The following is a 24689-nucleotide window of genomic DNA, read 5'->3' as shown; positions in this document are numbered from 1 at the left end:
CTCCACGGCGGCCGGCCGGGCGCTACGTCAGTCGACGCGCGTCTCGCCGCAGGCGCGATCAATAAAGCCGTCCATTCCTAAAGTTTGCACACGGCGAGATCCTTCGTCACTTGGCGAATCTCGAATTCTCGATACAAGCCAGCTTAATCTGCTGCTAGCTAGTACTACTAGTACGTACTACTTCTGATGACTGATGGTATACACCCTGGCCGCGGAGGGCATCTCCGGCCGCGTCCCCAACAGACCCTCCCCAGGCAATTTTATCACGCCGGCGTTAAAAAAACGATCCAGTCGCGCCCTCAGAAACCCGTTTTCCGCAGGCTCGAGCCAAAACTGATGCCGGCGGACCCAGGCCGAACCCGGCGCCTTGGGGGCGTTTGGGGAGCCGGCACAAGCGAAAAAGGCGCGTGGGCCCGCCCTGGCGGCGACCCGAGGGCCTTTTCCCGCCGCTTCTTGACGCTTTTCCCTCCCATCTCTTCCGCTCGCTCGCCTTCCTCCCGCCATTCCCTCCCTTTCTCCCGCCAAACCTCTTCCAGCTCGCCTTCCAGTCGCCGCCATGCCGCCGAAGAAGTACGCCATACCGCGCGCGGCAGCAACCACGACTGGCACCGTGGCCCAACCGAAGCAGAGGAAGCCGAGGGCGCCGCCATCGAAGCCACCTGGCATGTCGAGCGCCAAGTGGAGGATGGAAGTTCAGCGACGCGACGCAGTCACCACCGACCGGCGGAACATGGCCATTGCCAAGAAGGCCCGCGACAACGCGGCGCGTGCGGCGGCGTCTTCCTCATCGGTCGACCACGCGGGGATGATGAATCCACCCGTCGTCAGCCACGCCCAGTACGCGCCCTGGGGACAGCAAGGCGTCGGATCTTCATGGGGATCGTCGTCGCCCGGCTACGCCGACGGCGACGCGCACGGGGGGTTCAACCCAAACGTGACCTTCCCCCATGGCCACCCCGCGACGCGCACACCCTCGCCCGCCTTCGTCGGCGTGCAGTACCCTCCATACAACTACTCGCCGCCCGCCGCCTACGCGTCCACACCGACGCCCCATCTCCGCCGTGGACCGCTGCCCTTCTCGCACCTCGGCGACACCGACGACACAGGAGCCGACATGGACGACATCATCGCGACATGATCGACCGCGGCCGCCACGTCTCCCGGGTTCGTCTCCCGGGTTCGCCACCCAGGACAGGACCGAAGCCGCGCCGACACAGCCCAGCACCGAAGCAGCTCCGACACCGCCAAGCCCGCGCACGCCGACTCCGCCAACGCCTAGAGCCGGCCCCGCCGAGTGAATCATTGCGCACGCGAACTTGCGGCGTGCGGCGCTCTGTTTTTTGTAACGCCAGACTACGTCCGATCACCGGATTTGTGGCGTCTTTTAAGAGCGGGAACGACCAAGTTTAAATTTCCCGCATCCTGGGGCCGGCGCTTGGGGGCGTGACTGGGAGCTAGATCGCCCTCAGGGACCGAACTAGCGCCGGCACGCCCCCAGGCCGCTCTATTTAGGCGCCCTGGGGGGCCGAACGGCTGGAGATGCCCTGAGTGAATCTATATATCACTAATAAAGCTTTGCCAACAAGCATGGCACGCATCCGATCCAATCACAGGTCCCAGCTATGAGAGCGAACGGGAATACATTCGAATCAGAAGCCAATCTTTGGATAGCGATTGCTTGTCATGCTCTCTTTCCGTTACTGTATTTAGGAACTAATACGCGAGTTACGGTCACTGAATATGCTGCTATGGATCAACGTGGCCATTGGCTCACCCTATAGTTATGTATTTTGACATCGTGGCACTCTTATTACCAGTCAAACCATCCAGATGCCAGATACATATACGGTTGTTACCTTTCCACCCACAAAGAGAAAATGTTACATCAAAAAATATGTGTGCAAATAATATAAAATACTCCCAACTCCACACCGAAATACTATATTTGAACTCGCACTGAAATAGTATCTATGACACTCCTTGTGTAAAGAAATATAAGAGCGTTTAGATCACAATTCTAGTGATCTAAATACTCTTTTATTTCTTTACGGAGGGAGTAGTTATTAATGTAGTATGTATAAATTATGATAGAAAGGTATAATTAATACATTTAAGTAATAATATGTGAGAAATGGGAGTACAAACTCCTAGAAGTATACAAATATTGTTTAAAATAAACGAGTATAAACTATAACAGCAACTCAGCAAACAGATCATTCGTCAATTTAATTTTATACTCCCTCCTTTTTTTTACATCGCATATTAGCTTCGTCTCGAGTCAAACTGCGTATTGACCAAGTTTATACAAGAAAGTATTAACATCCACAATATCAAATCGATCAATACCACTAGAATTATCATTGAAATATTTCATATCATGTATATTTTTTATTGTGGAAGTGTAGATTGTTTTCTACAACTAGGGCTAGCTCCTCCATCGTGCACTTTCAGTCGCCAGTTCCCCTTGTCTCGGGGTGCCTTCCGATGCTTGGAAGGTAGGGGGAACCCTTGTTTGTGGTTGGTCGTGTAGTAAGGGCCACCCTAGGTGGGGCATGTGAAGCTTCGGTCATGGTCTGATCTAGGGCATGTGTTGTCTTTGGTTTGTGTGGGTGATCTTCGACAACGTCGTAAGGTGGGGCGAACAGCGATGTTTCATGGTTTGGTCTTCTAGCTCTTCTCCATTCAGTGAAGCATATGCTAACTTCGGCTCCTTTGCAATTGGAAGTTAGTGAGGTAAGGCCCCCTCATTTTTGCCAGGCATTATTTGAGGTTGTTATCCAACCCTATTCATTGCATTCTTCTCCGTGGTGGCGATCTAATCCTCTTATTCACTTGCATCTTTTGGCTCTAGTGATTTCTCGGCCATTGCATCAACAACATTTTTCCTGGGCACGAGGGTGTTTCGGAGATCCAGAGGCGGCATCGAGATTTGCTCATGATACTCCTCCAGCAAGTGCATGAGGAAAACGACCTCACATTACCAAAGAGTTGTATGTTATGATCTTTTAAGGGTTGGGTAAATTTAATATATGGTCTTTCCTTCTCGCAATTTATTGATGATAACACTTGGAATGGAACTTGGAGTACTATTATGATTTTGATATGGACACATGTAGAACCTTAGTTCATTGAGATGATTAGAGTATTTCAATGTAGTTGGGAGTTTTTAGGTTTGCTAATTATCTCGCTCCAATGAGAATTACTACCCCCATCCTGGTTTATTGGCCCCGTTCGTATTTTGTGTCAAAATTTAACCATAAATTTGACTAATAAAATCTTAATGCATGTCATAAAAAATTATATCGCTGGATTAGTATTTGAACATAGTTTCAGTTAATATTATTTTTGGTGTGTATAAAATATATTTTATTAGCTAAAATCATAGTCAAAATATGACCCTAAATATGAGGGGACTAGTAAATCAGGACAAAGGTAGTAGTTAAATCTCAGTCGACACCGAGTATCATTGACCTGTCATTAAGATCCATACAAGATTTTCTTTTCCTTGACTCTGAAAACAAGCAACATTTATACTATAGTTATTTTGTATTGGTTGAACCGTTATTTATAACAAGTGAACTTGTTTGCATGTATATGAACAACTTCGAAAAATTGACAAGAGTTAATTGAGTGCTAGCAGCCAATCCCAAACAAAAATAAATGATAAGGTAACAACCCTTTACCTCGCTCTCAAAATGTTCTCTGTGACTTAGACGTCCAGGCTAAGGGGGTGTTTGGTTCAGCGACTTTTTAGTCCCAGAGACTAGAAAAATTCCTTAAAAAGTCCCTAGAAACCAAACAGGAGGGACTTTTTCTACAGGGACTAGAAAAAGACTCTACTGGTGAGTCTTTTTTGATTAGTCCCTGGGACTAAAAAAAAGTTCTAGGACTTGTGAAGCAAACACCACCTAAATCAGTTCTCTGGAGTTCTCACCGTCGACCGTCTTCTCTCGCCCTATATAAATGGGAGGTCACCACTCCGGAACTTGCTCAAGCTGGCACCTGCCTACTACCACACTAGGTCCACTCTCTCATCCACCATCATCTCTAACCTCTCGGAGATCAAGCAGAAGCTAGCTGCGACCTGCTAGCAATGGGGCACCAGCACCAGATGTTCAACGACCCCTTCGCGAGCAGCATGTCGTCACTGGAGGAGGACATGTTCTCCGGTGCCGGCGGCTACCACCACCTCACGCCGTCCATGCAGTGGCCGGGCTTGGATAACGACATACCGTCGGCGCCGGCTGCCAACAACGCCACCTCCTCCGGCGGCTCCGGATCACAGCGCAAGATGAGTCACAACGCGTACGAGCGTGACCGCCGCAAGCAGCTCAACGAGCAATATTCCTCCCTCCGCTCCCTCCTCCCCGATGACGATCACAATGTAATTAAATCGCTTAACTAGACACAACTCGTTCATCTTTCCTCTGAGCTATGTACATGTGAGATATTCTAAGCATCTGATCGATTTATCTTTTGCTACTATCGCAGAAGAAGATGAGCATTCCGACCACGGTCTCGCGGGTGATCAAGTACATCCCGGAGCTGCAGAAGGAGGTAGACGGCCTGGAGAAGAAGAAGGAGGAGCTGAGGCGGGCCAGCTGCGAGCAAGGCGCCATGAGGCAGAACACAGCCCCGATCGTGTCCGCCACCTGCCTCGACGACAGGGAGATCATGGTCCAGGTCAGCCTGGTAAGCACAATGGCCGGAGCTCTGCCCATGTCCAAGTGCATCAAGGTGCTGGAGAACCAAGGTCTTCGCCTCATAAATTCGTCGACTTCCGCATTCCAGAACAGGACGTTCTATAGCCTCCATCTTCAGGTACACATCTGCCTTTCCGTCCTGTTGTTGTTGTGGTCATCGATGCTTATGATTTGATCTTAACAAGTACTGCTTGACGAGCTAAAAGCCTAAAACTCATTAATATAAAGCACTTCCTTTTCCGTGATGTTGATTGAGGTGTGGGTCTAGATAACATGATAGGGATTTATCTAAAGGGAATAAGAATTTGAGGAATTTTTTTCTGACTGATCTTGTCGAGCCCTGTTATGGGCTATCTACCATAGAATTAAAACTATATTGAATTACTTATTCACTTTATAATTATCGACATTGTAGCAAGTTAGTTAATTTGTAGTCATTTGAATGACGTTTGCTCCGGTACCCCCCCCCCCCCCCCCGCGCGCGCGCGCTCCAATGAAAGATTAAGATTGTTAACTCCTATCAATGGTGGAATTCAAAATCTACCCCTTGAGTTTAAGATGGTAGCACAGTATGACGAACCGTGAATTGTACATTTTGTTTACATTAACCGGAACATGCGAGGATGCAGCTAATACAAGGAATTTGTATAATTGAAAGGTGTGATAGCTCCCGGGTGTAGGGACACGAAAAATTCAAAAAATTCTGAAAAATTGCGACATCAAATATGATCAAAGGTTTTACGTTCTTGCAAATTTTCATAACAAAATATCAAGTAGAGAGAGGTGTACACGTGAGTTTCTGATTTCAGTGCTAAAAGTGCTCAAAACTTTGAGCGCTGAAATCCTTTTCTTGTTTAGAGCTCCTCGAATGTTTTTTCTTCATGAAAACTTGCAAGCACCTACAAAGTTTGACTATATTTGATGTCGCAAAGCTTCAGATTTTTGTTTCATTTTTTTTCTATTTTTTAACTTACTGTTCATAGAGGGAGTCCCTGCACCCGGGAGTTGAAAAACTGGTCTCATTTGTATAATACACCATGTCAAACGGATCAAAATGGGTCTCTCCTCCACTAAAATGGTTCAAAATTATAGCATATGAGTTGAAAGTGAAGTGAGATTACATGTGCCCTCTACCCATATATAATACAGATTCCACAAAACCACTGTTCAGGCTTACATCTTATAGGCTCCGTAGGATTTGAACTATGAAGACGAACATTCCATGGTGGTAAATCATCGCACCCTCGTCAAAGAGGATGAGTTTGCTGTGTTTTGATCCTTTGTTTCGTCTTTTGGGCATATGAGATACAAGCACTCAGGTGGATGAGAATTTTGCTTCCTTGCATATCTCTTTTTTTTTGCGGGAAGCTTCCGCACATGGCTGCTTAGGCTAGGGTCAGTTTATACTAGACTAAACGTTGGTGTGCTAGGGTGCTGATCCATCGTGGATAGACCCGCATTGACCTCAATTGGTATTGGTTTTTATCTCACACCCTTTCAACCCCAACGGAAGGGGGAGTCATCATACTTGTGCCAATATAACTGATGGGATAGATCTAGCTTGTCGTATCTAGACTAATGCCAAGGAACAAAAAATAGATAAATATGCCATCATAAAACACGAAGACTCTCGAAATGACATTGTGATTGCATGGCCAATCGAATCGATTAACTACGGGAAGTGTAACAAGCAAACAAGGAACATCCCCTTAATTTGTTAGGACAGATGCAATCGAAGGGATGGAACCTTCTCCTACCCTCTAGGCATCGACCCTACCACCCGTGACTATCAGTAGCACCGGTGGAAAATGGATATGTGGATGCATTTTTTCTGAATCTTCATGCATATTTCTACATGTTATCCGGTTTATCTAACAAACTAAGTAGTAACGTTACAGATGTGTCAAAACAAATTCCAAATTACTAAATGCATGCATGTGTATATTATATATTATATATGATCCAACTTACAGGTGACGGAATAGAAATTGTATACAGAAGTACTTACAATTCTATCATATTTTGTATTTAAACAGAGAACCCAACGAACAATGAGCAAGGAGGGCCAAACATTGTGTAACGAACTCGAGAACGCCGTGAAGCAAAAGGCGGGACAACATCTGCATCATTAGTGGATTCTAACATAATAATGGTGCATGTCATCATACATAACTCTACCATGAATCAAAATGCATGCCATAGATATAGAACAAATAATCTAAGACAAATAGTACTGATGCATGCATGACAATATAATACAGTGTGTTCCATATAGCTAATATAGTGTATACATTTCTTGTCCTATATTCTACTCTTCATCATGTACCCTGGCATGTGCGCAACTTCGCGATGAGTATAATTAGTATGCATGAAACAGTGGAGAAAATAAATATAGAGTGGCCGCGAAGCAGTGGCATGCATAAAACACAGGCCATTGTCGATGTAATTCTTACGTATAAATGAATATATAATGATGTTACAATGTCGGAAGCATGTGTGCTTACTGCTTGTATATCAGTGTATCTGGGCATGGCCTGTAGTGCTTCTTGCTTGTTCGTGTTCAGGTTTGGAAATTTTCAGAGGGAAACAGTTGCCGTTTGAAATTCAAGCTGGCCCGCTGCGAACCAGCGGTGTGGCGCTGGCCTAGGTGCGCACAGCCGAGCTCGTTGGAGCGAAGGCCCGTGTGGAGTGGGAAGGAGCGACTGCTAAACCGGCCGGGTCACAAGGCACGCAATGTGTCTGGCCTATCAATGAACTGAACCGAGTTTGTAATTGCATTTCTGACAGAGTTTGTTATTTCTGGATTCACATAAGTTCAGACGTACCCAAAAAGAAAACATAAGTTCAGAGGTTCCTTTTCTCAAAAAAAATCAGACGTTGCAGACTACTCATCATATAAATCACCTAAATAAACACATCCTATAACTGTATCATAGTCATCATCCTGCTCCCCGGGGGGGTAGCGAATCTATGGGGTCGTTTGGATGGGAGCTGTGAGCTGGAATTTCCTATATGACACTTTTCTTTGAGGGCTTCCTATATGACGCTTATTATGTGTAACTGTTGCTGGATTGCACGAGTATATGGGCCAGCCCATTTAAAGCCATAAAAAGCGTTTTCTCACTCCAATTTTGGGAATGCTCTGAAAATTTCAGTCTGGTCTTTTACCGGCTTTAGAAATGTTCTACAATCTTTCTGAACCTGTTTCTCTGACTGCTTTCTTTAATGACTTTTCTGGTTTTCTTCATGTTTTTTCTATTTCTTTTTTCTTTTTTTCTTATTTTTTCAAAAATTCAAAAAATGTTCAATATCATCAAAAAATCTTCAATATCTTCAACAATTGTTTGCTTTTCAGAAAATATTCGGAATTTCATCAATTCACAGTCTTTTTCCTTTTGTTTTCTATTTCAAAACATTCACAATTTTCCGAAAGTATTTTTCATGTCATAAAAGATGTTAATCATTTGAACAAATTATTTAAGTTTTCAAAAAAATTGGCAGTTTTAGAAAATATCTCCGTTTTCAAAAATTGTTCCAACATGCAAATTTTTGGCGTTTTCAACTTTTTTTCAAAGTTTCAAAAAATGTTCTTGTTTTCAAAATATGTTCACAATTTCAAAAAAATCAAGTTTCTCTATATTTGTTCAACGATTTTTTTAGTATTTTCAAAGAATGTTCGAGATTTTCAAAAAATGCTCGGTTTTTTGGAAAATGTTCAAACTTTTACAGAATTGTTCATGAATTTGAAAATATTCGTTAAAAATCTCATTTGAAATATCAAAAAATGTTTAGATCTGTTGATGATGATAGTTTTTATGTTCCCGCTGCCTATTAGTCACCAAACATTGTCAAGTCGAGTGACTAGCCAAGAATGATCATGGGAATTTTGGGCTGGGGGAGTCCCCTGTCTGGCACATGTCTATTGACGTAGTGTACTTCATATAGGAGCCCCCCCCCCCCCCCGGGTGAGTTGCCCGTTAAAAAACTTGGTCGTTGATGGATCCGCAGGTTGCACGATTGGTTGATGAGCCGAGGGAGGGCGAATCATCCGCTACTTATTTGGCTTGCCCACAGATTCGCTGGGTTGGCTGTGGCGCAATCCAAACTGTCTCTATGTACATTGTATCCCATAACATCACAAAATAACTCAAACTAACTCATGTTCTTGCAGCTACGCCTATGCTTAAATGTAACACCGTGTTTTAGTTAACCTTAATTGACCTCCAAAGAGTCAATCTTAGAAACAATTGACCTCCAAAGCCAGAATTACCCTAGTATACGCACTTGTAGCCACAACCGTTAGGTGTTGCCATTGTTGAGTTGTTTTGGTCTCTTTGGACTACTCGCAACAAGTTATCTATCGAACATTATTTTCATAACCGGTCCTTTGATTGCTTGTTCAAAATGATTGCTTACTTGCAATAGTGGAAACTGCTCACTAGAGGTGCAGAAGCCAACACCATTGCTAGGATGATCTCCAAGATTTGAGCTACTGTTGCCAACGTGGTGCCCTCCAATCTTCTGTCACCTTTTGATGGCTTGCGTAGTATCGGAGAAACTGTCTCTTGTTATTTAGTCTAGTGATGTCGTGTGTGTTGTCGTGCTTTGCTAGCATCGTCGTTTTGAGATGACATTGCCAATATGGCTTTATCTAAAAGTCCGGTCAAGAGGCATTTTCTCTAAAAACAATAGCCACAAATGTTGGGTTTTTTTAGCCGCTATGGGTTCGACTGTTGCTTTGGTACACCAACTCCTCTTCCTCAACTAATAGTGTTACTGGTGCAAAGGCCAGAAAATATTCCCATCAATATAAATGCTCTGACTAGTCCTCTACTCATCCAAATCCACAAGTCTTGTAGGCCATTGATACAGCGTGTCACATAATGACTGTGTTTTTGAACCCGACTCTTGGTCTTCCCTACCTATTCCACAATTGGCCCCATTCCTCGGCAAAGATAAATCTAAAGGATAATGCATTTGTACGCTTGGCGGGGAAGGAAAGAATAGGAGCAGCAAAACCTCAAGAGATATGCTACACGTACCTATGAAGGATTCATACATAATTAAGCTATGGGTTGTTGTGTTCAAAATTGCTTGAGAATCGGGGGAGGAAGGGCTCAGCCAAAAAAATCGAACAAAATTTCAAATGAAACATCAAATTTAAAACATTTTAGCTCCACAAAATATATGCAAACCTGACCACATATGTTCACAACCTTCTTCCCTAGTTCCAGTGGTGAGCCCGCATGTCCTTCCTAGAGAAGGTTGTGAGTTCGTGCACCCCCAGTTTTTGTTTTATCAGATCGCCTTTCCTTTCACTTTGGGGTAGTCATCACATGGAACATTACTAGGAAAAGGAATGCTAGTGGCGCACCAAATTTGCCTTCTAATGGCGCACTACCGGTGTGCCACTGGCATCATGCCATTAGAATTAAATTCTAATGGCGCACCACCGGTGCGCCATTAGTATCTGGTGTTCTAATGGTGCACCAGGTAATGCGCCATTAGTATAGCCTGCAGTGCGCCATTAGAATGCCTCCCAGGGGGCCATATGTACCCATGTGCTTTGGCATTCTAATGGCGCACCAGCAGTTCATGTGCCATTAGTGTGATGATCACAGTGCGCCATTAGTGTCTTGTGTGGTGCGCCATTAGTATGAATATTAGGTTTTTTTTTGCTTTTCTGATTTTTGCACAGGTTACAAAATATATTATTGGACAGAATATAGACAGCAGCACACAGCAACATCAGATTCATCGAATACAATAGAAGATTAGTCTCCGAATACAATTCATCATATTAGTCTCCGAATTCAAAAGATCGAACAAAGATAAAACATTACAAGTCTCAAGACCGCGAGTATCGAGTTTGCCTTCACATTACAAGTCGATATCGATCATCTAAACTACCATCACATAGAAGAGAGCTGTGGTCATCACGATGAGCATCATCGCGATCAAACTGGTCTTCATCCAGTTCCTCCAACGCTCCCTCCTCTCTCCCTCTAGATAGCGGGCGTATCTACATTCGGCCTCCGCCCTAGTGGTGTACCCTTTGTAACTGTTACCGCTGAAACGGTGACCCTGTCTCCGACACTCCTCCTAGTCTTCGTAGACTCCGGAAACCTTACCCTTGTACACGACATACGACGGCATCTCTATGCACAAGCCAAACAACAGACAATACATAAGCAATATGTAAGTATGCAACAAAAGGATCGGAAGAGAAAAGCAAGACATTAATAGCACGATTCATGGTCCTACTAATAAATAGCATCGATTACATCTAAGTTGAACGACTGTCCAAACCAAAGAGACATACGAATTCATTAAAGTATAATTACAACATGAGCCAATCAATGTTTCAGAACTACACATCACTACTTTCGACTCGACTCGTCGGACAGGAACATGGATGAAGCCGCCGTCTGTCATGATGGTCATGAAATCGCGGTCGCTGTCACCCTGCATTTGTAGCATTTCATCTATCTCACTGTTGGACGGTTGATATCTGAGGAAGAACTGCCCCGAGGTATGAAGGACATCTTGATGGATGATGTCCGCAAACTCCGACTGGATGCGAAAGAATTCTTGTCTGAGGTCCGCGTTCTGGACTGCCGACAAGCTCGTGGCCCAATCTTTGAGATTATCTGGTAGCAGAAGTTGATGATGGTCCCTTACGATCACCCGCATGTGATGGAGGTCGTAGTAGGCATCCTTCTGACCGCCAGGCGGCTGCTTGACGCAGCAGAACTTCGTATTGTGTGAGAACATGTGCTTGCCGTACTTACGAACTGCCCTGGTGAAGGTGCCTCCAGATTTGGCGTAGGCGGGGAGAACATCATCAAGAACTTTCTTGACATTTGTGTAGTCTATCTTGGAGTTACGGTTCGGGTCTAAATACGTGGCCATGGAATATTTCGGGCTTAAGAGGATGAGTGTGCAATGTGTGTCACTGCACAGAACACGGAATGTTAGAAAAAAAAGAACGATCGAAATCTAAGAAATCATATGTTACGGGGCGGTTAAGGGATGACTTACTCGGGAAAGTAAGCCACAAGGAAGTTATCCTTATCTGGGTTTGCCAGAATGACGCCTTCGAGGTGTGAACTCGCAACTTGGTGGTCCCTAGCGCTGCTCAAGTGCTTGGCACGCATGTAGAAGGGGTCGACTATCACGATGTCCGGGGTCTTGTCTCTAATGATCCGCATCTCCATACTCAGCGAAAACAGCCGAACGAAGGTGTAGTGCAGCGGATGAAGGTTAAACATAGCAAAGATGTCATCAAACCGTAGGACGATCGTACCCCCGATGTCGCCATCCACAAAGCCCTTGCCCTCTGGCACCTTGGCCACGAAAACCGGGTATGCCACATCCTTCTCTCTGAGACGACGCTTCTCCAAAGAAAGAACACTGTCGTGCAGACTCCGCATAGCACCGGTTGTAGCATTCAGCATATTTGGCGGTAGCATCGCCCTACCCGCCACATGCACCCTCCTCGAGATATCCTTAGGTGAAGGTGGCCCGTCCTGAGCACGGATCGAACTCGGTGCCGGCTGGCTCGCACCGGCGCCCTTGTTAGTCTTTCGTTTCCGTCCCTTCTTCTTGATCTCCTGTAATGGGACCGAGTTCTGCTCACAGACCGCCTTCTTGAGCGTGTTGGGGATGATAATATTTCGCACCTCAGCTATCTGAGGCTCGGTGAAGGCGGGAGCTGGAGGCGTGTCCTGAGAACTGAACGCGAGACGACGCCTGTTGCAATTGGATTTCTCCACCGTACCAGCTAGATCGCGGTCGTCTTGGTTGGGTTCTTGATAAAGAGGCCTGCAGAACTCGTCAGCGTACCCATGTTCGGCAAAATACTTATCAACTTTGGTAAATGTACCGTCGTCGTTGTCGTCGCCGTCCGGATCCTGTGCCATAGGGCTGTCCGGATCCTGTGCCATAGGGATGTCCGGCAGGTCCGGTAGCGTTGCGGCGTTCTTGCCATGGCTTGGCGCCGGCACGACTGGCGGTATTGTCTGTGGGGTGGTGTCCCCCGCCCCCAAACGAATCTGGCTCTTCGGCCAAAGCAGGGGCCAGTTTACGCAGGTGCTGAGGGTCATCTCATCTTCTTCGTCGGCCCCAGCGGGTCGAATCGGAGGTAACAACTCGTCGCAGCCTGGCAGCACCCGAACCACTTCAACCCTATACATTGTGGGTGGCATCGGATTACCGTGGAACATGGGGTTGCCCGGTTGAATGATTCTGCCCTTGGCGACATCGACCAACTCGGCGCCCACGAAGTGCAGAAGAGTGCAAGGAACGTCAGCGGTGCCTTGCGAAAACATGTACAGGGCGTCAGGGATGCCCAGTCAAAGGCAAGGAGATGAAGTTATCGGCCGAGAGGCTTAGTTACCGTGATGCCGTCAAGCTCGGCTAATGTCGAGGCACCGCCAACGGCGGGCGTGCAACTGACGGAGGGGGCGCTTGCTGGCGAGGTGCCGGCCGGTGTACACCCGGGTGCATTAAGCTCCAATGCCCGTGCCGGCGCCGGAGACACGAATACCGCCTCCGCCGGAGACACCAATGGCGCCGCCGTCGGAGACACCAATGGAGCCGCCTGCGCGCTGTGCGAGTTGCTGGCCGTGAAGCTGGGAACCGGGGGAGGCCCCTGTTGGCCGCCCGCAATCCACGTCGTCAGCCCATGAATCAACGTAGGCACCATGGCGTTGAGTGTCGTTCCAAGTTGTTGTTGCACTTACTCTTGGATAAGCTCCGGAATCGGCGCCACTTGTGCCTTGAGTTCTTCAACCTCGCACGTCTAGCTTTCCGAGATGGTCTTTTTCTCCTTCCGCACACCAGCGGTATAGTATGACCCCCATTTTGTGGACAAGCCTTTGCCGGCCACACGACCAGTTGACGTCGGCTTAGTGAGCTTATCCTTGTTTTTCATTACGTTCAACGCCCTATTTAAAGGGGTGCCGAAAGCGGAGCTCTTAGACGACCCGGCGCTACTGCTTTCAGTGTCCTGCGAAAGGAACGTGAACCATTTAGAAATATTGGGGATTAATTAGAGTGCAACCATATGAAGCTAATTACGCGGGGGTGTATTCCTTACCAGAAGAAGCTCAAGCGCCCTGGTCTTCGGATCCGTGGTAAGCTCCTTTGTTATCGGGTCCTCCTTGTACCGGGCCCTGACATAGTTCCTGGTCTGCTTGTCAGCGCTGTATTTCTCGAAGCGGGGCGGTAGGCCTTGCTCGGCACGCTCCGCGTCCTCCTTGTCCCATATAGGCTCCGCCACTCTGTAACCGCCGGGACCGAGTTTGTGTTCCCCTAAGTTCAACTCCCGCATTTCTTTCCCCCACTGACTTGATTCGGAGGTTGCACTGCTCTCGCACTTGATCTTGAACTCCTTGTACTCATCTTCGCTCATCAAAGGATATTTCGCCTTGATCTTCTCATAACTATCACCTTTATCAATCATTCTCTTCACTGCGCTTTTCCAAGTAGACAGGGTCGTGCTCATCTTCGTGAGGGCGGCACTGTTCACTTTATTCCCTGAGAGGCGTGTGTTTTCAAATTTGGCGGGGAACTTGTATCGTTCGTGTAGCTTCGTGAAGAGGAGGTTGCACAAATTCCCTCGGTCCTTATGCCTAAGATTCTCGGTGTTCATCGAGACGGTGCTCCGGAGAATGCACCCGAGCTGAACCGAGTACCCCTTGACTATATGTTTGGGCTCCGTTGGATTCCCGTCGGAGTCCACTTGAGTGAATTCCTCCTTGACGGTGCGGAGCGCATTCGGGCGTCGGTCCTTCCTTTGCTTCTTCGGTTGGCTGCCATCTGTGTGTGCGCCGCCATCATCAGTGGTGGCATCCTCGGCGACACCATCAGTGGTGTCATCCCCGATGCCACTAGGGGTTGTGTAATCAGGATCGGTGTCTTCCGCGGCGTCCTCATAGCGGTGAGGTTGTTCCTCCATCTCCTGGGACAGCTCCCAGAATTGCTTGCCGCCCGAACCACCGGCCTCATCGTTGTGGGCCATGTTTCGCTCTAAATAGGAAAAAAGTTTGGTCAAAAGTTGGTTATTGTCAAGGAACAAGATCATGGTCTCATCATTTAGGGTTTGTCGACACCGAGGCACCCTAAAAGCCTAAGCTTTCATCATTTAGGGTTTGTCGACGCCGAGGCACCCTAAAAGCCTAAGCGTACATCATTTAGGTTCTCATCGACACCGAGGCATCCGGGGAAGCCAAGTTAAGTTTTCATCATTTAGGGTTTATCAATGCTGAGGCACCCTAGGTTGGGCCTAATCACTTGGCACTAATCACTTGGCTCTATTGCCACCTATGGTTTAATACAGCAAGAATAAAGGGGCAGTTGATCCTACTTAATTAAGTACTAAGATACCCCGGCCCATGCATTAGTAGCAGGTACCTCATATGTCCGATTTTTAGCAAAGTCATGCTAAAATTCACGAAAAATTTCAGCATGACCTTTGCTGAAAATAGGACATATGGAGTACCCGAATTTGCCGAAACGGAAGTTAATCGACATTCCGGCAAACTCAAGGGCCTCTCGGGGTACCTGCAAAATCATCACGACACGAAGGGCCTCTCAAGGGCCTCAAGCAGCAGCGGCCCTTCATGAGCGAACTCAATGAGTGTGAACCAACAGAGTGTGGGTCACCACAGATTCTGTAGTCAAAAACCTTCAGGGCAGAGTGAAAATAGTTACAATATGCTTGCAAGTAATTTTTCTGTAACTAAGGCACAATATGCTTGCAAGTAAATCACAATATGCTTGCAAGTAATTTTTCTGTAACAGTCTTGCCCCTATTTGAAGGACTAATTCATCACTGTAGGCCGGCATGAAACACACTCCTCCAAAAAAGCCTAAAATTCCACTATTATTGCATGTAAAAAAGCCTAAAATCCACTAGTATTGCCTCTAAGAAAGCCTTAAAACTCCACTATTATTGACAATCAAAATATGATCTGAACTGCAAGGAGTTAACTGAAAAATGAGTGTTCACTGAAGTTTTCCAGTACAGATCATAACTGAAGTTATTCATAGAATATAGTGACATCAAATGCAGTTAATTAGTCTTAATTGAATCTTAGTAAGGTTCATTCTGAAGTCAAAAGTCCCCAAACAGTGAAAGGGAACAAACAAAAAAATGTTCGGGAAATTCCAAAAGAGTCTAAAGGTATGGGTTGGTTTTTGGTTCCAATTTGAAAACCCAAAATTTCATCAACACATTAATTATAATTTGTTTGTGCAAATACTTCTCTAAGGCAGCCACACACATCTTTCTTCATCCAATTTTTTCCTACAGCATCATTGAACATCTGAAACTTACCAGCCCAACTTGAGAAAAAAATGGATAGGCAGGGACATTTGTGCTTTTTGCCATCTAATCTAATCTACCTCTGCTTGATTAACTATTGTTTTGGTTTTCACTTTGTGCCAGCCAATTAGATTAGTTGGTAAAGTACATGCTTCATCTTACATTCCCTACCTGTGTGTACATGCATTTGCAGGCTTTCAGGCCCTGACTAATTAACTACATTGCTGATCAGAGACCCTGCTGTTTACTGGGAGGTGGCAGTACTACTGTGCTAGTGTGCTAGTACTGGTTTTTATTCTTTGGAACCTTCTACTTATGAAGCTCTCTCAAGTAAAGATTTTCAACTAGTAGTACATTTTTGTATGGTGCAAAAGTCCAACAGCACTAGAACTAAACTGATTGATCTATACATGCTGTAGGAGGAGCTATATCATTTTCTCCATAGGGAATTTTGTGTGGGTACTTAGACAGCCACACACATCACCAAATTTCAACAGGAGGCGGATACAGACTTACTAACCAGAATTTAGCTAGCAGTGCAGTAACTTGCAAGTGTTAATAGCTATAAACACTGAAATATGCATTTCTATCCATAAGCTGTCAAATATCATCAGAAGATAACAGACACGGTCGAGGGGAGGGAGGGATGGAATGGGGAGGAAGGGTGGAGAGGGAGGAAGGAGGAAGGAGGAGAGGTACCTGGGCGGGCGCGGCCGGTCGCCAGAGGGGTTGGGGTCAGGGTTGGGGTTGGCGGCGGCGGCGTCGAAGGGATGGCTCGATTGGTCGTCGGGGAGGCCTCCTGGGCGCCTCGGTTGGTCGTGGGGAGGCCGGCGGCCGCGGTCGTCGTCCTGCACCCCGTGCCCGGACTGAGGTAGAGGCGGCGCAGGGCAGGGGCCGACGCGGGGAGGCTGTCGGCGACGGAGGGTGCGGTGGGTCGTCGGCGGCGGTGGAGCTAGCGGGGGAGGGTGCGGGAGGGGGGGATCGAGATCGAGATGAAGGGGGATAGCGATCGAGATTTAAAAATATTCATCAAATTTGAAAAAATATTCATGAATTCGAAAAGTGCCCATGGAATTTAAAAAAGTAAAAAATATATATATACTAATGGCGCACCGGGTAGTAGTGCGCCATTACTAGTTTAAACTAGTAATGGCGCACTGTGAAACGATGCGCCATTACTAGTTTGGCGCACTGTGAAACGATGCGCCATTAGTAGTTTTGCAAAAAAAAGAATAATTTTTTTTACAGTAATGGCGCACTGTCTGCTTGGTGCGCCATTACTACTTAGAACTAGTAATGGCGCACTTCGACCTGATGCGCCATTAGTATGTATGGAGAAATGGAAAAAAATAATAATTTAATACTAATGGCGCACCCTGTTTCTGGTGCGCCATTAGTGTCTTCCACACTAATGGCGCATCACCAACCGGTGCGCCATTAGTATATAGTAGTGGCGCACTGGTTTCATGGTGGATCATTAGTATCAATTCTATCTATAGCCCTTTTTCTAGTAGTGGAACATGTGTTGCTTCTTTGCTGGTCACCTGAACACATGTCGTCTCACTTTCCTGGTCTTCGTTGGTCCGTGCCAACTGGTACTGAAGGACCACAGTATGCCAATCGTAGCTTCAGTCAGCCTTGATCATATCTGATGTATGCCTCCCATCTGGTTTCGCAATCTAAGGCCATCTGGATAATTTGACAGGCCTATCTTTAGCTTCTATTCACATTACCCGAGTGAGGTGTCACTTGGATCGGATTTCGACTGAAGCTTCACTCAGACCGTGATTCAATCATATTACCAGGGGCAGAGCCAACTCATTAACATTTTGCTCAAGTGAACCTAATGAAATTTGGCATGTCCCTCGTAGATTTACACTATAATTACCGATTGATTCACTCCGACCATTCAACCAATGATTACCAATTGGGCCATGGTGAATCCAAACTTTACTAACTGGTGCATGGTAGCTTTTTCTCTTGTCGCTAGTTTCCATACCTTTGGTGTTTCTCAAGCTTGTTCCTCCCGGGTCCTTATAATACCAGAAATACCCTTATTAGAAAGAGCACTTTTAAAAATGAGAGTAAACACATACCCCCTTTTTAGAAAGACCACTACCGAAGCCGTGTGGATCATACCGACAAAGTCGAGTGCCCAACCTCGAAAATGTCACGGTTTTATGATAGGATTGAGCATAATAGCCGGAGCCAACTGATTATCTCCAAAATTCAGGCAGGCTTCACATCCTTTGAAGTACCTGAAACAGTTGGTCATCATCGTCGACCAATAATAGCTGGTTTGTCGTAGCATCCACTTCATCTTGTAAGCCGACTAATGAGTTCCGCACAAACCATCATGTACCTCTTCCATAGCAACTCGGGCTTGATCCTCATTCAAGCGCTTAAGAGAACACCATCTACTATTCGGTGATACATGTCGTCATTTCTTAATGTATACTTGGAAGTCATGTTTAAACAACCCTGTATGACCTGGCAAACCCATACAACCTCACAACTAACTACCTTAGCTAATTTGTGGGTCAGGTTTCCCGCAACTTACTTGTTCAAGACAGAGCCCGTATTGACACACGGTTACACCTGGAAGCTACTTAACTTGGAACACATACAATCCCTTTGATACCTATTCCCTCCGTTCCAAAATAGATGACTCAAATTTGTACTAACTTTATACAAAGTTGAGTAATCTATTTTAGAACGGAGGGAGTAGGTGGCAGTCCCCATCAACTTTACACTTGATGACCAATCAATGCCAATTTCATAAATGTTTAATTAATTAAGTTGTCAACCATATACTTTGTAACCTTTCATCTAGTGTGATTCCAACCCCTTTATAATATAGTATCTAAGCATCTCTACATGATCGTTACAAGGAACAGGGTAAAGAACCCATGGCTTTGCTACTAGGTATCTTGTCTACAACATACAATAAATATTTGCTTAGTTATGCATTCCTATTTGTAAAGTTCTACATGCAAGAAAATAATACGTGATATGATCAAAGGTTCCACTCTCCTTGTATTGACAATGTTCTTCAATTTCCGCTCTTCTCTATCCAAACAATCTATCATATATAGAGAGTTCACATAAACAACCATACAGTACAAATTAAATAGACAACAAAACTATGTGAAGTGTATGCTATAAGTCTAGATGGTGTTGTGAGATTAAGTGCATTGTGTCCACACATAAAGAGTTAGAAAACAACATAGGTTGTTACTTAGAACGCAGTGACATAAGGGTCCACATGCATATTGTGTCAATTAAATAAGTACATCACATAAAGGTATGTGATGCAAGGTTACATTGCTAGATTCAATTGACAAATGGAATCATAAAACTAGATTCATTGTTTATGAGCTAAGATCAGGAAGTTCATATTTTAGTCTAATAGTTCAAACTTGAATGACCTTTAAATAGATTTGAATTAAACACTTGAATTAATGTACGCAAATATTCATGTTTAAATTCAATTGGGTGTGTCACTTGTGCCTTAAGGTTAATGAACTTCACATTTAATTTGAATGGTAATTCAAACTTGAATGACCTTACTTGACTAGAAAAGGGTTTGGTCAATTTTAAATTCATGTTTAAATCAATGTACAGAAGGATTCATGTTTGAATTTCAAATGAGCTTCATTTATGCTTCAAACTTAGTTTGAATTCAAATTTGAAATAATTCAAACTTGGCAAAATATTTGGTCAAAACATAGTTCAAACTTTTGAAATTCATTTGAATCAATTAACAACATGATTCAATTCGTTTGGATGTCATTTGAATTCAATGCTCAAAATGGAGCCTGGATTTGAATTAAAATCATACGACAATCATGAATGGGTGTACTATTGCTTGGGAGTGTGAGGCATGGATTTAGTTTTTCCAGTTAAAAGGACCGATGTGTATTGAACATAAAGTTGGATTTACAGTCTCTTTGTTCATTTATGTTCAATATGTAACTAGGGCTTTGAAAGAAGATCAATCTTGAATATAGTTTGTTAATTTTCAAAATCAAAATTTTAAACATATGGTGGAACTCTATGAAACATAGTGATACACTCTAGAACACAAGAAAACCTAGTAAACCCTAATAATCACAAATATTTAGTGAAAACATAGTATTAAGTTTTATTATGTTCCACAAAAACAAAGATATTGTTTCACTGTGCTTCATCGTGATCGACAACATATCATAATGTTTCATTGTGTCTCAACATGCTTAAAACATAATACTACAAATTTTTAGTAAAAACTCATTCTCATCAAGCTTTCCTATGTTTTTCGCGTACTACAATGCATCACTATGTTTGGTATAGTTCCATCATGTTTTTGAACTCAAATTTTAAAACTTATCATAATATATTCGAAATTGATATTGTTCCAGTGTCCTAATTGCAAGGAACATAGCAAACATATCATAAATTGGATTTGTGGTTCAAAAGTTAATAAGATTCAAAATTTAAAATCATATGAAAATCATGAATGGGTGTACTATTGCTTGGGAGTGTGAGGCATGGATTTAGGTTTTCCAGTTAAAAGGACCGATGTGTATTGAACATAAAGTTGGATTTACGGTCTCTTTGTTCATTTATGTTCAATGTAACTAGAGCTTTGAAAGAAGATCAATCTTGAATATAGTTTGTTAATTTTCAAAATCGAATTTTGAAACATATGGTGGAACCCTATGAAACATAGTGATACACTCTAGAACGCGTGAAAACCTAGTAAAACCTGATAAGCACAAATGTTTATTTAAAACATAATATTAAGTTTTATTATGTTCCACAAAAACAAAGATATTGTTTCACTGTGCTTCATCGTGATCGACAACATATCATAATGTTTCATTACGTCTCAACATGCTTCAAACATAATACTACAAATTTTTAGTAAAAACTCATTCTCATCAAGCTTTCCTATGTTTTTTCGCGTACTACAATGCATCACTATGTTTGATATGGTTCCATCATGTTTTCGAACTCAAATTTTAAAACTTATCATAATATATTCGAAAGTGATATTATTTCAGTGTCCTAATTGCAAGGAACATAACAAACATATCATAAATTGGATTTGTGGTTCAGAGTTAATAAGATTCAAAATTTAAAATCATACGAAAATCATGAATGGGTGTACTATTGCTTGGGAGTGAGAGGATGGATGAGAGAGGTTGCAGGAATCCCGGTCACTGCATGACAAAAAGGTAACGTCAAGATGTCACATAATGTGCTAATAAACAATAAGATTCACAAGAATACAAGCATATAGATATGATCGTGAAGTAAATGGATGGCTGAGCCATGCATGAGATATCGCGTGCACAATAGAATTGCTTTTCTCCCCTTTATTACCTCACTTTCATAATGTTCTCTGGAGTATGCCTTTTAGACATCCGGGCCAAATCAGTTCTCTGGACACTGCGAATCCCTCGCCCTATATAAAATGGAGGTCGCCACTCCGGAACTTGCTCAAGCTGACTTCGTGGATCAAACCGTACGTGAAAATTTGTTCATGCTGATCAATCTGGTTAAAATTCAACTAGCGTAGATCAAGCAGGCTAGGTTCCCTCATCCACCATCATCTCTACAACCTCTCCACACGAACGAGATCAAGCAGAAGCTAGCTGCGAGCAATGGAGCACCAGATGTTCAACGACCCGTTCACGAGCAGCATGTCGTCACTGGAGGCGGAAATCTTCTCCGGTGGCCACCACCACCCAGCGCCATCCCCGCAGTGGCCGGGCCTAGACCACGACATCCCGGCGGCACCGGCTGCCAACAACGCCACCTCATCCGGCGGCCCGGGTTCCCACCGGAAGATGAGCCACAGCGCGTACGAGCGCGACAGCCGCAAGCAGCTCAACGAGCATTATTCCAACCTTCGCTCCCTCCTCCCTGACGATGATCATCACACTGTAATTAGATCTCTTAACTAAACCTAACTTGTTCATCTTCTCTGCGCTACGCCTACGCTACGCACATGTGCGAGATTCTGTACTGAACATCTGATTGATTTTGCTTTCGCTGACGTGTCAGAGGAAGCTGAACAATCCGACCATTGTGTCGCGGGTGATCAAGTACATCCCGGAGCTGCAGAAGGAGGTAGACGGCCTGGAGAAGAAGAAGGAACAGCTGACGCGTGCCAGCTGCAGGCCGGGAGATGACACGGCTCCTATCGTCTCCCCCACCTGCCTCAACGACAGGGAAATCATGGTCCAGGTCAGCCTGCTGAACACCATGGCTGGCGCTCTGCCCATGTCCAAATGCATCAACGTGCTGGAGAATCAAGGCCTCTGCCTCATCAGCTCGTCCGCTTCCGCTTTTCAGAACAGGACCTTCTATAGCCTTCATCTTCAGGTACACACATGGATCTGACTTATATTCCTGTTGGTGTCGTGTCATAGATGCTTATGATTTGATCTTAACCATTGACGTTCCAGTATTATATAGTACTCCCTCCATCCCAAAATAGGTGATTCAACTTTGTACTAACGTACTAAAGTTAGTACAAAGTTGAGTCACTAACGTGCTAAAGTTAGTACGAAGTTGAGTTACTTCTTTTGGGACGGAGGGAGTAATATACTTGATGAACTAAACTCAATAAAGCACTTTTTTTCTGAGACGTTGATTGAGGTGGATTTAGCTAAAGGGTATATACGAATTTGTGGTAAATGACTTATCAATATTGTCAAATGAAAGTTAATTAGTTTATTGTGCATTTAAATGAATTTGGTTCGATCCCGGCACCCCACACGACCCTCAATAAAAAAGGGTAGCATATAGTACAATAAAAAGGTGAATGGTGCACTTTGCTTACCTTGAACGATCCCCGCACCCCACACGACCCTCAATAAAAAAGGGTAGCATAGTACAATAAAAATGTGAATGGTGCACTTTGCTTACCTTGAACGATAACACGTAATTAAGGTTCTGATGCAAGGCATCTGTATAATGTACTATAAGTGTCAAGCAGATCACGACAAGTTTCTGCTACTGCAAAATGTTTCTCGGTTATAGTATTGGGGTTGGAGGATAAATAAGGTTACATGTGCCCTCTAGCCATATGTAGCATGTATTCCATGAAACCCTCGTCATTCTAGTTTTTCGGGTTCCATCTTCCGGGTTTTGGAGGGTTCTGACATCAATGTGTCAACACTCATTGGTGATCAATTTTCCTGCAACACTGTCAAAAAGTATCATACATACTAAGTAACACAATAGTTCTATGGATGTGTCAAAAAATTCTAATGTTGACTAGATGTGTGCAACTGTGTCTTATGATCCAACTTTCATTCGTCGGAATGGAAACTTTACACAAAAATACTTACAATTCTATCATCTTTGCTGAAACAGAGAACCCAACGAACAATGAGCAAAGAGTGCTCAGCATTTTGTGACGAATTGGAGAACGCCGTGAAGCAAAAGGCGGGACTACATCCACATTACTAGTGGAAGACAGCATAATAATGGTGGATGCGATCATATTTAAGTACCATGAATCAAAATACATGCCATACCTATATACTCCCTTCGTCCCAGAATAAGTGTCTCAACTTTCTACTAACTTATTTTGGGATGGAGAGAGTAACAAATAATCAAGGATCAATAGTAGGACCGATGCATGCATGATAGTATAAAACAGTGTGTTCCATATAACTACTATTGTATATACATTCCGGCCCTACATTTTCCTCTTGATGTACCCTAGCTTGTATGCATATGTAAGTTGAGTATAATTAGTATGCGTGATAGGACGGAGAAAATAAATTTGGAGCTGGCCGCAAAGCAGTGGCGTGCATTCTGATAAGAAACACGCCATGTCCATGTAATTCATACAAATAAATAAATATATTATGGTACTACCATGTCGCGTAATGTTCATATATGGTCTAGAGTAATAAGGATGATTAATTTGCCTCAACACATCGTGTTTCTACATATATAAACTATTGAGACTCCAAGCATGCAGAAATAATCAATCACTTGTTTTCAGCGAGGACCATTCACCATACGGCCCGTCAGTGACTCTTCTTGTTTCGGATAACGACTTGTATTTTAACCTCTTGAAAAATTGAGAGGAGTCAACCACTACGTTGGTTTTTCAGGTCATTAATTCGTAAAGAGAAACATGCAAATCCTTATTTAATGCGTCATCCAACAAAATTAGCAGCATGAAAAATAAAAAATAATTATCACAGGGAATGAGATTGAGAAGATCATTCTATGCATGGTGACTTATATATTTTGATTACTAATTTTTCATTAGATGCCGTATACACCTGGACGGAGGAAGTACTTGTAATTAAATTTGACAATCAATTTTTGATGTGTTATATCATTTTGTGTCGTCATGGTGTGCTCATCTTGTGGTGTGCGTGTGCTCATGCGTTGGTGCATGTCTCCAAAATATATTCGTATCGCTTGTCTTAGATATATGCCAGCTTTTGTTCAGAAACATTAGATGCCAGTTGTGGTATCCTGATGTATTCCTACTTTGGCATTTTTGGAGGGAAACGACTGCCGTGGTGGTGCATGGTCCAGCTCATTGGAATCAAAGGCCAGTGGACTGCAAATGAGGTGGGCCGGGTGAGAAGGCAACCATGTATACGGCCTATCGTTGAACTGAGTTTTTCGCAGATGAT

General features: G+C 44.1%; 2 protein-coding genes across 2 annotated transcripts; both read left to right on the top strand.

Annotated features, from left to right (window-relative positions):
* Positions 1-3994: 3994 nt before the first annotated feature.
* Positions 3995-7185, top strand: LOC125546067 (protein IRON-RELATED TRANSCRIPTION FACTOR 2-like). Its single transcript, XM_048710196.1, has 3 exons — positions 3995-4384; positions 4492-4821; positions 6740-7185. Exons 1-3 carry the CDS (start codon positions 4094-4096, stop codon positions 6833-6835), a joined length of 717 nt encoding a protein of 238 aa, XP_048566153.1. The 5' UTR covers positions 3995-4093; the 3' UTR covers positions 6836-7185.
* A 14283-nt stretch (positions 7186-21468) lies between these two features.
* Positions 21469-23930, top strand: LOC125549310 (protein IRON-RELATED TRANSCRIPTION FACTOR 2-like). The gene is made up of 3 exons (XM_048712751.1): positions 21469-21962; positions 22084-22404; positions 23401-23930. The coding sequence occupies exons 1-3, from the start codon at positions 21681-21683 to the stop codon at positions 23494-23496; spliced, it is 699 nt and encodes a 232-aa protein (XP_048568708.1). The 5' UTR covers positions 21469-21680; the 3' UTR covers positions 23497-23930.
* The last annotated feature ends 759 nt before the right edge of the window (positions 23931-24689 follow it).

This window comes from Triticum urartu, chromosome 3, assembly GCF_003073215.2.
Source record: "Triticum urartu cultivar G1812 chromosome 3, Tu2.1, whole genome shotgun sequence".
Taxonomy (NCBI): Eukaryota; Viridiplantae; Streptophyta; class Magnoliopsida; order Poales; family Poaceae; genus Triticum; species Triticum urartu.
The sequence above is the reverse complement of the archived record's forward strand: the minus strand, read 5'-3'. Positions and strand labels throughout refer to the sequence as shown.

Coding starts and splice junctions, on each gene's coding strand:
- LOC125546067 (XM_048710196.1), top strand. CDS start 4,094: ATGGGGCACCAGCACCAGATGTTCAACGACCCCTTCGCGAGCAGCATG. Junction 4,385..4,491: donor TCCCCGATGACGATCACAAT/GTAATTAAATCG, acceptor CTACTATCGCAG/AAGAAGATGAGCATTCCGAC. Junction 4,822..6,739: donor TCTATAGCCTCCATCTTCAG/GTACACATCTGC, acceptor GTATTTAAACAG/AGAACCCAACGAACAATGAG.
- LOC125549310 (XM_048712751.1), top strand. CDS start 21,681: ATGGAGCACCAGATGTTCAACGACCCGTTCACGAGCAGCATGTCGTCA. Junction 21,963..22,083: donor CTGACGATGATCATCACACT/GTAATTAGATCT, acceptor CTGACGTGTCAG/AGGAAGCTGAACAATCCGAC. Junction 22,405..23,400: donor TCTATAGCCTTCATCTTCAG/GTACACACATGG, acceptor TTGCTGAAACAG/AGAACCCAACGAACAATGAG.